Here is a 13,643-nt window from a genome sequence, read left to right as displayed (position 1 = left end):
TTTAAAGATCAACCAATTGTCAAATTATGTATATGAGAAAGGGCAGCTCTGATCAGTCTAAATAACTCAACTAGAAACGTATATTTATTTTGCAACTGGCTGCTGAAGATTTTTTAATGGCAGAATTAAACAATAAATGAAGATTTTTTTGCGTCATTTGTTTGATTTATACCTTAAAAACGATAGTATAACCCACTTGTGCAATGTGCAGTCTATGGGTTCGTACGTTTTTTTCTTGCTAAAATGCATTTATGATTTATTTTGTTTCGCGATTCATATTTTAATAAAATTGTTGTTTATTAAATTGCGACTGTACATTCTGATTCATTCATTCATAATGTAATGAATGCGCATGCAATGATGCATTCAAGAGTTAAACCCTTGCAGGCTTCACAGCACTAACAATTTAACTATCAAATTAGTACACACGAAAAAAAACAAATAAAGATCCGACCATTTGCTGGTTTCACAGAAACTCAAAAATAACACATTTTCACGTCGGTAATCTGCACTTCCCGCGGGCTATGCTGTTTATATTAGTCAGCTGAGGAGTGGTAAATGCTGGAACTTGTGGGTCCATGTATAAAATGCCGAAAAGCTATGATTAAGAGACACTGAGCTCAGCTCACTGTCGGGGGTTATCTGAAACACACCTTTCACAAGAAAATCAGCTGGAAACCATCTGAATGCTGCATAGCACCCACACATCCGCACCCGAACTGCATTCATCGCAAAAACCCATGAAATTACAGGATAGTTCTAGAAATCCGTTATTACCATCTGAAAATTACTAGACAACATATAGAAAACAGAAAATGGGAACATGTACTATGTGGAACTGATGACAACAACACTCTCTAAAAATAAAAAGCCATTTGCAACCAGACTGACTTGTAAATATCACCTTTCCCAATGATGCCAGGGACTCACAGACCAGTCTAAAGAATTACATGCACTCTTGTGAAACGTCAGGGCTTTGCACCTGGTGTGTTGCCTTGCTACTGCTGAATTGGTGGTAAGCCATACCCCATGATGTTTCCCCCCTCTTAATGGGGTAATACAGGCCTGATCTCAGTGGCTTGGTAAGCCCTTCGTGTAATAGCACAGGAGTTTCCAGGATGGGGAAGAGCGATAAAAGCGGGTCTTACAGCACTTACAGCTGTATAGTCATCAGGACATGTTTCGCTCCCAAGGTCAGCGAGTTAACTCTCTGGTAGCTGCGTCATCCTGTTTCAAGGCCAAGTTGAAGCAACGGAGACGGGAGGGGCCACGGTAATGAAGGAGAGGCTGGATTTTAATTTTCTTCCAGGTTCTGACTCCCTCTGTGAAACGCGGTGCGCCTCAGCCGGCGGCAGACTCCACATCCACCAGACCCATTCATGTGCTATTCTATCACACACTGAAACACTTTTTGTGTTAAAAGCAACTATTCTGGCAGGTCTGCTCTGCCAGGGCCGTGGATTGGATTACATGCGTACTGCGCAGGCTCCATGGTCAAGTTCAAGTTGGGCTGGCTAGTAAAACTGAGGGGGCGCATTCTGCAGTGTCTGCCGCGGGGGGCGCTCCCCCTCTTTGATCTCCCCTTGCAAAACTAGACACTGAAGCAGAGCCGTGACTGCAAGTTCAGTTTTCCGTTCTTCTGCCACCAAGAATGTGCAGGTTTTACACATCTTAAGATGAACTGTGCACGGTCGTTCCTTCATGTGCACAAGGAAAAACGGTTCCACAGTCAACAAACTCTCCAAACCCATCCACTGGCCTCCACTATCTAAAACACACACAATATAAGTGACACTACTGTAAACCCACAAGGTCATTCATCTGTTGCGCAAAAGTGTTATCTCTTGATGATCACAAGATCACATCTGCCCTGGCCACGACCCATTGCATAACTGCTGGTTAAGTAGCAAAACAATGGGATCTTTGCCACCTTTGGGCGTTCCTCTAAAATACTGCATGGTAACCCATCCTTATGATTTGGAAAGTAGAAGTAGGCGAAATCAACCCCGTCTCTAAAACCAAGGGAAAATTTCAGTCGACCAAAGACTCTGCCCCTGCAGGCTCGCATGTGATCAGATTAACTCTACCAGCCTCCTTGTGCTCATTTTAACATGCAAGCGAATACTGACTACACTAAATGTGCAAGAAAATGTGCAAACTTAACCATAGCTCATGAATTTATGCATAGCCTACATCATTTAAACTAACCCAGTGGAGACAATAGAAATCACAAGGTCCATAAGTTATGGGACGCAACTTTTACGTTTGCCTCTGAATCACAAAGACTGAAATAAAAACAAATCAAAGTTGCATTTTCTTTCTGGCTCAACAAGATATTTATGGATGTAGTACATTTCCATTAATAACTCACTAAAACACAGCAGTAGACAGCCAGATAGATATCTGGGGGAGAGAGAGAGAGAGAGAGAGAGAGAGAGAGAGAGAGAGAGAGAGAGAGAGAGAGAGAGAGAGAGAGAGAGAGAGAGAGGGGTTTACTTTTTCCCTTGGCAGGCCAGATGAAAGAGTCGGGGGAGAAAGCCAAAGGAATTTCCCTCACTCCGCAACTGCCGGGCGGGGGGAGGGGGAGGCCGCCGCTCGGGGCCTTTTCCCTCTTTCGGACAGGCGAGGGCGCACAAGGACAGCGGAGGCTGCTGAGGCTCCGCACTCTGCAGCCTGCCTCCCTTTCCTCTCCGTGAAACCACATGACTCCACCTCTCCACACAATATCATCGCAATCCAAGTCTATACCGCCATGCCACCATGCCCTGCAGCTACAGACCTCACAAATCCGATCAAAAACGCTGTCGAGGCATCAGGTGATGTCAGGTCCTTATAATGTCATTTTCAGCAGAACTTGCAACCTGACATATCTGAGGACAGTGGTGCAATATGCCAATAATAAGTCAGTGCTATCTTCAAAATACTAACAACGAAACACTGATCATAATGTCACTTTTTTCAGTTATAGCACCCAAATTGCACTATTTTCTAATATCTACTCATGATTACAGTGATGAAGCATAAAATCTAGAGTCAAGCTGACAGAAAGAAGTGAACACCTGTCAGTCGGCTGCCCCCCAATGGAGTTAACTTTCTCACATGTTCAAGAGGCATAAGCTTTAGAAAACATCCAGTGCATACTGTGCACTCACAAAAATGCTTGGTTGTTTCTGTGAACACATTGTTGGGATATTTTTCAACCCAGCAGTTCTTTGAGTGTGTAAACTGCATCCTTCAGTTAAAGATCAAGCATAAGTAAAACAAAATTTGCTACAACTCTATTAAATCCACATTATTCCCTGCACACACAGGAAGTTCTAATGTGGTAATAAGTTAATCATGGCTGCTGCAGCCTGAGAAAAAACACAAGCTCTTTACAGGTTTTCATTTATCAGTCTTCATTTTTACTTATAGGCTGCATAAAACTGCATCAAACATCTGAAAAAACAGCCACCACCCTCAACCACTGCAAAGCAGCACCCATCACTGCTCTCTGCTGAAGCACTGTCACCACACTAAACCACGTTTTATTTTTATTGTTTAAATGTAAATACATAACAGAGACATTTCTTAAATCTTGCAAATGAAAGATTAATTCAAAATATAGCACATGGGCCTGCATATATTTATATTTACATACATGGTAATAATAGGCTTTAACTTGATTCAGAGGCAGAAATAATGCAGTGACATTTCTGCCTGGCTGTCGCTCTGGCCCATGCTCTGTTAACTTTTAAGACTTCATGTCAAATGGCTTTTTATCTTAACTGACCACTAGGCTTGACCTCTGAGGACTTAACTTGACTCCACTTAGGGGGAGAATGAGAGGGGCAGACAAATGAGGAATGGCAGGGGGCTGGAGTGTCACTAAATTCATTTTACTATTACTATCTTTATTATAATGTCATTCTCAAAAATGACCATGTCTTCATAGCACAGTAGTTAGAATAATTTAAAGTCTATTAAATATATGACCCGGAAATTGGACACTGGAATATTATTAGCCTATTATTGGAGATTTTTCCCTTCATTTTTGGTGGAATTTGTTATATTAAAAAAAAATTGATTATTGATACTGAACTGCAGACAGACAGAGAGATGCTGCTTGTTGTACCCTCTGATACATCCCCCCTCCCCGACGCATTGCTCCTTCTGTTTACCCATATATCCAATCAATGCGTGTCGTCATCAGGGGGGGACTACCATGACGACGGGCCTATTAAGAATGACAGCTCTGGAGAAAGAAAGAGAGAGAGGGTAAATGGTGATCCCTCCCAGAGCTCCCTCTCCACACTCCGGAGCGCTCTTCTCTCAGGGTCAGACCGGATTGCATCCCCTCTTTTCCAGAAGCCTCTCCTTCTCCCTCGGACTCACCCCCCCACACACACCCACCACAACACACACACATCCACACACCCCTCCAACCTGAAAATCATCGCCTTGGTTTTGACGGCTTGCACTCTACTGCGGAGTCGAGGTTTCTAAGTCGTGTTTGTGATGGAAAGCAGAGAGGAGATGGTGATGCTGACGGAGGGAGGTCAGCTTGGCAAGAGCGGCTCTAATTTGTCAGAAGCCGTCGGGAACCCCGTGCGAGAACCGCAGGGGAAGCCGAGCCACAGGAGCTGTCTGAGCCCCGGCGCTGCGCCCTATTCCCGGGACAAGACCGAGCTGGCGGTGGAGGAGAGCGCACGGAGGAATATGTGCGCCGACATGAGGCCAGTTGGCACGTCCTCCTCCGGAGAGAGGCACCGGAATGATCATCCCCACAAAGACGGCAGCAGCTCAGACACCGAGTCGGACTTCTACGAGGAAATTGATGTCAGCTGCACGCCTGAAAGCATGGACTACCCAACAGCTAAAGGTAGGTGTAAGCTATGCTGGGAGCTGCATGCCACTGCAGGTTTTCTGTGATTGCACGGCGGCGCTTAATGAAGTTGATTGAATGCCAGCGGCTGAATTATGCCAGTCAAAAAATGTCACATGCAGCCTGGACCGGTCAAAAATTACATTTATCATATATGAAAATGTACAGTGGAATGGACAATTACAATCTGTGCTTATTGAAATACAATCTAGCCTCAGTGAAATACAGTATAACTGCAGTCGGTGCTGCGCAGCTGTTCTGTCAAGTGACCAATGTGGCTGGAAACACGCTGAGGTGACACCCACAGCCTAACCAGGCATTTTCCCCTCCGAGTTTGGCGAAGAGTCACTCGTACAGTAAATGTGCCTATACGTGTATTTACTGCAGGAGGAAGAATGCAGGATTTTATGTAAACCACAAGCTAAAACGTGAAGAGAAAGGCCACTTACATGGGAATTTTCTGGGATGTCTTTCTGGCGTCTTCTGGGATGCAGACTCTGAAGACTGTTTGCAGCAGATGTTTTTCATCCTGTAAAGAAATATTATGAAAAAATGTAAATATTACAGTAATTCGCAGTTGTTTGCCTCAAACCAAAAGGATGGAAACAAGACTAACGTATGAATTCACAATTTTAGTGAACTAAAATTATAGTTCAAAACATCAACACTGAAAAATTTCATTATAGGCTGATGAAAATAAAAATATTAGGAGGTAGGCTACTACAACTCCACAAACTGAAGACATGAGCCTCCTGAGCTAAATGTCAGAAAGGCCTTTAATAATAAAAATGCATTTGAAATGATGATATGAACCTGCTTGTCTACAAATATCAACTCTTAGGAAAATAGCTTGAAACGAATGAAACGTCTTGATGTGTGTTTGTTCCATTCAAATTATTTTGCTGAATGTGTTTTGATACTCTGTGGTAATTCTATCTTAATTATTATTTTGTAAACTGATTCAGGTAGAAATGGAGATTCCCCGAGTCACCCGAGTGATACTGGTGTTGACCCGGGTAAGACTGTCCCAGGTCAGAGCTCTCTATCCTACGCTGCGGACCAGATTCGCCGGTACCGGACAGCGTTCACCCGGGAGCAGATCGCACGGCTGGAGAAGGAGTTTTACCGCGAGAACTACGTGTCCAGGCCGCGGAGATGTGAGCTGGCGGCCGCCTTAAATCTACCTGAAACAACCATCAAGGTAAGATAAGCAGCAGAGCTGAATCAGGCCTCTGTGGCATGAATACAAGCTCATATTATGTGAGCTTGTGTTTTTAAAAATATCTAGGCTACTAAAAGTGTTATGAGTTTAAATAGCTGATTTTGAAAGGCAATTTTATACAGAAAATTTGGAAAAAACAAAGTAAGCCAAAGCAAATGCTGAATAGAGACTAAATCATGCAGACTGACATTTACTGGGAGAAGGAATTTCTTTTTCATATTTTTTTCAACTGAACCAAGAACAAGTAGAAATTGTAACTGCTTTAATTTTATTTTGTCACAGTATTTAGGAAAACTTTACTATAATATGCAACACCTCACTGTAACACAAAACCAATTTTGTGCGTAAAAGCGGAACTAGATGATCCACAGATTTTTTTTTTTTTTTTTTTTTTTTTTACTGTGGTTTGTGTTTCTATAAATGGAGGTTGTGGTTAATATTTGACCCGGTGTGTCTCTGTACCAGGTGTGGTTTCAGAACCGCAGGATGAAAGACAAGCGCCAGCGTCTGGCCATGACGTGGCCTCATCCAGCCGATCCGGCCTTCTACACCTACATGATGAGCCATGCGGCGGCCACGGGGAACCTGCCTTACCCCTTCCCATCCCACCTGCCGCTACCTTACTACTCCCACCTGGGTGTCGGAGCTGGCTCTGCTCCGGCTGCGACACCTTTCTCCAATCCCCTACGCTCTCTTGACAGTTTCCGGATGCTGTCTCATCCCTACCAGAGGCCGGAGCTCCTCTGCGCCTTCAGACACCCCTCCCTGTACCCGGGTCCGACCCACGGCCTCGGTCCCGGAGGGAGCCCCTGCTCCTGCCTAGCCTGTCACTCCAGTCAATCCAACGGTATCACAACCAGGCCCTCCGGCTCGGACTTCGCTTGCTCCCCAACTAGCAGAACTGACGCTTTTGTCACTTTCACGCCTTCAGTGCTCAGCAAATCCTCATCTGTGACATTAGATCAGAGGGAAGAAGTACCTCTGACCAGATAAAACCAAAACACACCACTCTTGTTCTATATAAACCTTTCCCATAAGCTTTTTAACCTAACATATTATATGATCAGGACTGAAACAGCATGAAGAGGTAGCCGGTAAGCAGTGAAAGCCAGCTTATACTTGGGACAAGATAATTAGCCAGATCTTCAGCTATGTGACGCACAACAGAAAAATAATAATCCCATTGCAGAGCCAGGACAGTGGGCTGAAATATGACGCCATGGACACAAAACCACATTTGATTTTTAGAAGATTAATTTGATGTGAGAGAGTGGAGGGAATCCAGTGAAACGTTTAAATCTCGGTGATGGATGGCGTTAAGGTTTTTATCATTACTTGTCGTCTCTTTACGCGTCCAAATCGACCTACATGTATTGTTAGTTACGCGAGAATGATGCTTTCCATCTCTCTTTTTAACAAGGGGATTTGTTAACAGGCTGCGGCCGTCTCATTATAACCAGCTCTCCACACCGGGGCCCTCCACGGCGGCCGGGGCCGAAATGTGCAGATGCTAGTGAAATTAGTAAGTGATGTATATGTACGACCCGGTGAATTCTGAGTGTTGAATTAATGACAATAGCAGGAAGGAAGGGATCGTTGCTGCCAAAAGGTAACAAGGCGCCAGGGGAACGGATTACTACTAGAGTCCGCACGGTCTGACGAGGGAGGGAGGGGGAGGAAGGACCCAGAAGAGGATGGAGAGAAACAGAGAGGACAATCAAAATGAAAAATAAAATAAATTCTGAAGGCCATCAAACATTCTCTTCTAGTTTTCTCCCTGAAACATACAAGAGCCAGTTCTTAAATCAGATGAAAATGTGATGAAATTCTGTCTATAGGCCTCTTTACATATTTCTCTCGCTTTCCACTGCAACAGTGGCAACAGTTAGGCTAAGTCGCATTTCGTGGAGAAAGCGGACTAACAAGTGACTAATTATGTTTTATTTTATTCTATTTTATTTTTTTGGTCTTTTTGAATTTTTTTTTTTTTTTTTTTTTTTTTTTTTTGGCTGGGTTGTCCTCAACGTCTAATTTGCAATAAACACTGTCAAAGAATCAATGGCGCATTGGAGTGTCTGTCTTCTAAACACCTTTATGATTTGTTTAAACAGCCAATAAGAATATATATATATATCTATAAAAAATAAATACATCGAAATGTGACTTTAACCCGAGACAACAAAATAAAATCAGATTCAAACAAGTTTTGTTCCACTCAGGTCATCTTATTTCGTTTGATTTCGTTCAGCACAAGTAGCCTGTTAAGGATTTTCTATGTTCTGGACTGGTCTAACACGCCCCCACCCCCACCACAACCATTCCCCTCCAATAATAACACTAATTTTGTTCTCAAGTGGCCAGTGTGCCCCCCATCCCTCCTCATGGGATCACTAGATTGACCGTGACAGTTAAGTGGTCCCGGGGCTCCGTTAACGCCACTCATATTTTTCTCTCCGACCACTTAATAGACACGGCGGAATTAGTTGTCTGGAGATATTACAAATGCAAAGAGATCGATGATTCAGAGAGCTCCGCCAAACCAATAAGCGACGATCTTAATTGGCCGCATTTGACCGCGGCAGCGCAAATTAGAAGAGTTTTTCTGAGTGTAATGGGATTGTTGAGGCGCTGTGGCCCACAGAGAGACAGGCAACTCGAGATGAGGTCGTGGATGGTGATAGAGCAGAAGTTACTGCAGTAGTGTGTGGAGAAATGCCTCGCATTTAACGTTGGCCCTGAAGTCCGGTTGCGCAATTGTAGCTATAATCTAACAAGCAAGACTGCAAAAGTAAGATATTTGAGATGAAATACTGTCCACCAGCCTGTGTGCTAACGGATATTTTGCCCCAAAACACATTAATCCTCGCAAGTTGCTCCTTCAATGAACATGCGTTCTGTGCCCCAAAACCAGACACCAAAAATGTCTTACAAAGTCAGTAGATTTTCATTCTCCTGTGATGCTTCCTGAGGTAAAAGATTCATCCTAATCAGACAGTGCTGCACAGGCACACACACACACACATACCCCCACCCCTCCAACCCCTCCCGCACAGGCGTTTGATTGATGGCCTTATTAACTGGAGTTCTTGTAAGTGTGACCGAGCTGATTAAAATGCATATGTTTGGAATAATACACCGTTTAAGCCGGCCGGGTCGGGGCGAAACCACAAGGCAGATTTATGTAAACTATCAGGCGGTGTCTTTAAGCCTGATAGGGACACGGGTCATGCAGGAAAATGGCTTTGGTTTGTGCATAATAAAATGGTGCCATAAAATAAAGATGAACGGATCAACGGGTGTAGCTGAATAGGCCATTCAAGTGGCGCAGCTTCTCCAAAATTCTGTTTTCATTGCGGGTTATTTTTAACAGGCTGGAAAAAAAAAAAAAAAAAGCTTGGAGGCGATTCTCATCTGGTTACACAGGAGCAGCAGCACTGTACGATCATCTTCTAAACCCGCGTCACACTGTGCCAGAATGACACATTTAAGTGAGGCGAATTACTGCCACATTTACCCAGCCACGCATATGGATCTCCATCTCCCCTCAATCCTCAGAGGCCTAATCCGGCATCAACATGCCATTTAATCGCTGGAAGACTGCATATGACTGAGCTTTAAGATATGATGGGCTCATAGACAGCGCACATAACAGCAATTACATCAGCCTTGTAAGATCCTATTAGTGCGAATTGGCTCAGGGCTCTCCAGCTCCCACAACTAGCACAAAGCATTTTGATAGGGGCGGTGCAGTGCAGCTGTCCACCGACAGCAAATTCAAAAAAAAAAAAAAAAAAAAAAAAAAAAAAAAAAAAACACACCAAATGGATCTGTGGCTGCTGCTACTGCTGTTTAAATTGGATTACATCCTAATTTACAGGCCCTTGTCGTAACGCAGGGGGCTGGCGGAGGCGTGGACGGACCAATCACACAGTAATGATGATGAATGGGAGATTAATGCGCATACAAGAAAGACAATTTAAGCCTTCATCTGTTTAAATAGGCTTCCAATATCATTTGGAAACGGAGGTCACGTTAAATCAATTGGGGGACGCGTGAAAGTCGTTTTGGGCTGCGTCTTTATCAACATTATTTACGGTGCACCGGAGACAGCTATATGCGGCAGGAAAATGGACCGGCTGCTACGAGCGTATGTGACATACAAGAGCAACAAAAACAGAGCAGGATGCATCCAGGGATATAAAGAGACCCAGTTAAATCCTCTCATTTAGGCCTACAGTTCACATTAAGTGCAGCCGAAGACGTTTCTAGAGGTTTCGTTGCACCGCCATGCTAAAATTCTCCATGAGCAATGAAAATAAATATCTTTAATCCAAATAAACTCAGTGTTTGGGTTTTGTTTTTTTTTTATTTTTGTAACAGAGGTTCTGTAGAAAATGGCAGCTCGCTGAGGGACTGGTGGGATTTATATGAAAATAGTGACAAAAGCCATGCGCAGTCATTAATGTAGGGTAGCCTATACGCACCGATATGTTTGTTTGAGGTGCGGTTTATTTAGGCTACACACCAGCAGACAGGCCTAGCTAGCTACACACCAGGTTAGCTATATGGCAACAACCATAAACTGTATGGCAACAACATGCCTACACCCAAAATCTCACCGGCGACAAAACTTATGTTTGTTTGGTTTTTTTGTTTTATTTTGTTTTGTTTTTTTTTTTTGTTTTTTTTTTTGGCTCTCTCTCAAGTAGGAAGTTGGAACTGTCGCCTATTGATGAATATTCAAAGGGAAAAGAACAAAAAAGTATTATATGCTTACACATGCAGCAGAGGTTGTCGGGTCGGCTTTTGGCGGCTGTAACTTCACATGATAGAAACTGAAATGTACCGACTGCGACATTTTTTTTTTTTCTGGTCTTTCGCGACAAGAGAACAGACTTCAGGACACCAAACCGCAGCCCACTTTAGTGAAGCTCTTTATAGGCTACATCCGCCCACAGGTAAGGACTCGGGAAATACTACCAGGCAGGTGGAACAAAAGGACACGCAAAGAATAAATATTCGCATAAAGTCGACTCCAGATACATATATTTCACATCAAAATAAATAGATACTTAACCGAAATTCGTTTAAGTGATACAGTGACACACAATAACCAATAGGAACACAAATCGATACTATTTCTACCTCCTACTCCCCCTCTTAATTAACATGGTTTGCTCCTGGAGCTTTTAAGCAGGTGTGTGAGCCTGTGCTGAATATTTGCCACCAGGCCTTGAGCACTACGAGCAGGCTGTATGTATCTAGCCCAAAACGTTTGTTTGTGTGCGCTGTTTTTCACAGGAAAAATAGTCACAATCTGCAGCCTCGAACAGTAAAATCTGAAAGTGTAAAACTGGTGAAATCAGAAGTTCTGAAGATGCTGTTTCTCCATGTCCTGCAGCATCACTTGTAGCTAATCACTGACTGGAGATTACAGTGTTGCTCACGAGCTTTAAGCTAATGCTGTGACAAATAGTCACTTTTACATTTATTTTGACTGTGGAAATATTTTAGCTTTAATGTCAGATTCATGTTGTGTATTGAACTTGAATTATCCTTTGATAGGTGGATGGAAATAGTGCTTTGGCAAGTCCAGTTTTTTAGAAACAGCCCATTATTGTTGACATTCAATCACTTGTCTGCACTGACAAGATATATTATTTTCTTTTTGTGTCTGTGTGTACCACTGGCAGGGTGGCACTCAAATGAACCCTGTCCAGACACCCACACGAAACCCAAGTTATTTTCCTTTTACAGTTTTGGCTAAAATTTGGGCTCTTTTCAGGCTATTATCGTGACAGATGGTTTAGATTTTTCTGAAATGCTCTACCCACAACATGCTATCTTTTGAAACGTTTAAGTTTTTAAAAAAGTACTGAGAAAATAATTTGAGCTTCTCAGCCTTATTTTATTTTCCCTCTCTGTTTAAGCAGAAGTAGAGCTTTGAGTGACATATTCCAGATCGTCATCTTCTGTGTTTATAACTGGGCATAAATATCGGTGTTCAGTGGGCCACTGAAGTAATGTACCAAGAAAACCCAGAGACAGAACACCGAGTACAATGAGCTTTAAGTACAGGAAATATCCCTTTCAGAGGCAGAGAGGAATCGGGTACAGTTACAAGGCTTTGTACAGACAAGTAATGCAGATGATGAATAGATCATAGAAAACTGTTTAATTATGTGTTAATTATGCTGAAATTGAATGTTTGAGGTGTGGACAGGGCTGGTTAGAGTGTCACCTCTTATTAAACAGCTGTTGAGGTGATGACTTGTGAACTAGAACAGTCTCCTGGGGAACCTAATTTGGGCCGCAGCGTTCATACCTCCTCATTTTTTTCTCCTCTCTAGTTCTTGGACTTGGGGGCCAATTCAGGCCAGGGAACGGCTTTTGTTGTCTTAAAAACTAGGCAAGGATGGACTTCCTCTGTTGTAGCACAAGGGCGTGATTTCAAAGGATTGAAATTGTGCTCATCCATCATGTGAAGCGCAGCACCTCTCCCTTTGTGCGTGGGCTCATTCTTGAATGCAAATGGGTGTTAATATGTTTATGTGTCTTGAGAAAAGGTGCTGCTTCTTGAGTTTAGGACTTGACGGTCGAATTCAGACTTAATTTATTTCCACAAACTGACCATCTTCATATTTATTTGCAAGCCCACTCTCAAGAACCCCCCCCCCCCCCCCCCCCCCCATCAGTAATTCATTATGATTGTGATCCTTAATACTAAAATCCACAGATGAGAAAACTGAATCTAACACCAGTTTTAGTTGTGGACTAGAGAAGTCTCTTCTCCCAGGGGCGATGAGCAAGGTTCTATTTTGAACTGCAAGATGTTGAGAAGACAGTGGACCGGAAACAAAAGTTTCACTGCAGGATTTAAATCTGGGATACCAGAATTAAATGACATGTTCCTCAGTCAGCTGAGTCACCAGGATGCCCAACACAGTCTTACTTTAGAAATGATCAGGGAGCAGTGAACACTTTTTGGAGTAATGAGCTCAGTACGTCTGCCTCTACCAAACGTCGTTAAGTCACCGTGCTATCTTCGCTGGTTTTTGTGTGCCTCACATTTCTGACAATGTTTCCCTTTAGTGAAACTCAAAATAATACTGTTGATGAGTCGCTGATAGAAATATTCTTAGCTCAATATCTAAGCTGCCTGTTAACTTGGTATAGCATTTATTTAACTACTATAATACATCTTTATTCAAAGTGATGGTTTAATTATTTGTAAAACAATTAAATTTTTTAGATGGAAGTGCACAGTAGTTAATATGAAATAGAGATGTGCAAGAAAACTATGGGTCCAGCGATGTAACTACTATGCAGCTCTTATTTTCTCGTCCTGAACTGCACCACTCTGCATCCTCTCTGCTGGTAACGATGCTCACATCAATGTAGAAACAACTGCTGCCGGAGTGACAGTAATCAAGAGGTCCCACTTCTTTATCAGCCCTCCGTCACACTTACAGTGGCAGAAATCTGTTCACTGCAGATCAATGCTGCAAGAGTTTTAGTTCAGCAGGCAGCAGCTGTGAAAGAATGACTTCAGATAGT

At 43.0% G+C, this 13,643-nt stretch overlaps 2 protein-coding genes across 2 annotated transcripts in view; one reads left to right on the top strand and one right to left on the bottom strand.

Moving 5' to 3' along the window:
• LOC139634004 (homeobox protein Hox-A10) overlaps positions 1–11,018 on the bottom strand; it is a 38,050-nt gene extending 27,032 nt beyond the window's left edge. The window contains exons 1-2 of the mRNA XM_071500213.1: positions 10,864–11,018; positions 5,314–5,393 (exon numbers count right to left, since the gene is read on the bottom strand). The gene's annotated coding sequence lies outside the window, so the exon portion shown is untranslated. The remainder of the gene's footprint in view (positions 1–5,313; positions 5,394–10,863) is intronic.
• evx1 (even-skipped homeobox 1) lies at positions 4,277–8,172 on the top strand. The gene is made up of 3 exons (XM_071500216.1): positions 4,277–4,865; positions 5,834–6,065; positions 6,552–8,172. The coding sequence occupies exons 1-3, from the start codon at positions 4,498–4,500 to the stop codon at positions 7,077–7,079; spliced, it is 1,128 nt and encodes a 375-aa protein (XP_071356317.1). The 5' UTR covers positions 4,277–4,497; the 3' UTR covers positions 7,080–8,172.
• Positions 11,019–13,643: the final 2,625 nt, after the last annotated feature.

Source organism: Trachinotus anak, unplaced genomic scaffold (assembly GCF_046630095.1).
Source record: "Trachinotus anak isolate AG129_WGS33_773 ecotype Australia unplaced genomic scaffold, CSIRO_AGI_Tana_v1 ptg000016l, whole genome shotgun sequence".
In the NCBI taxonomy this organism is placed as follows: domain Eukaryota; kingdom Metazoa; phylum Chordata; class Actinopteri; order Carangiformes; family Carangidae; genus Trachinotus; species Trachinotus anak.
Note: the sequence above shows the minus strand (reverse complement) of the source record. Positions and strands in the feature narration are given on the sequence as shown.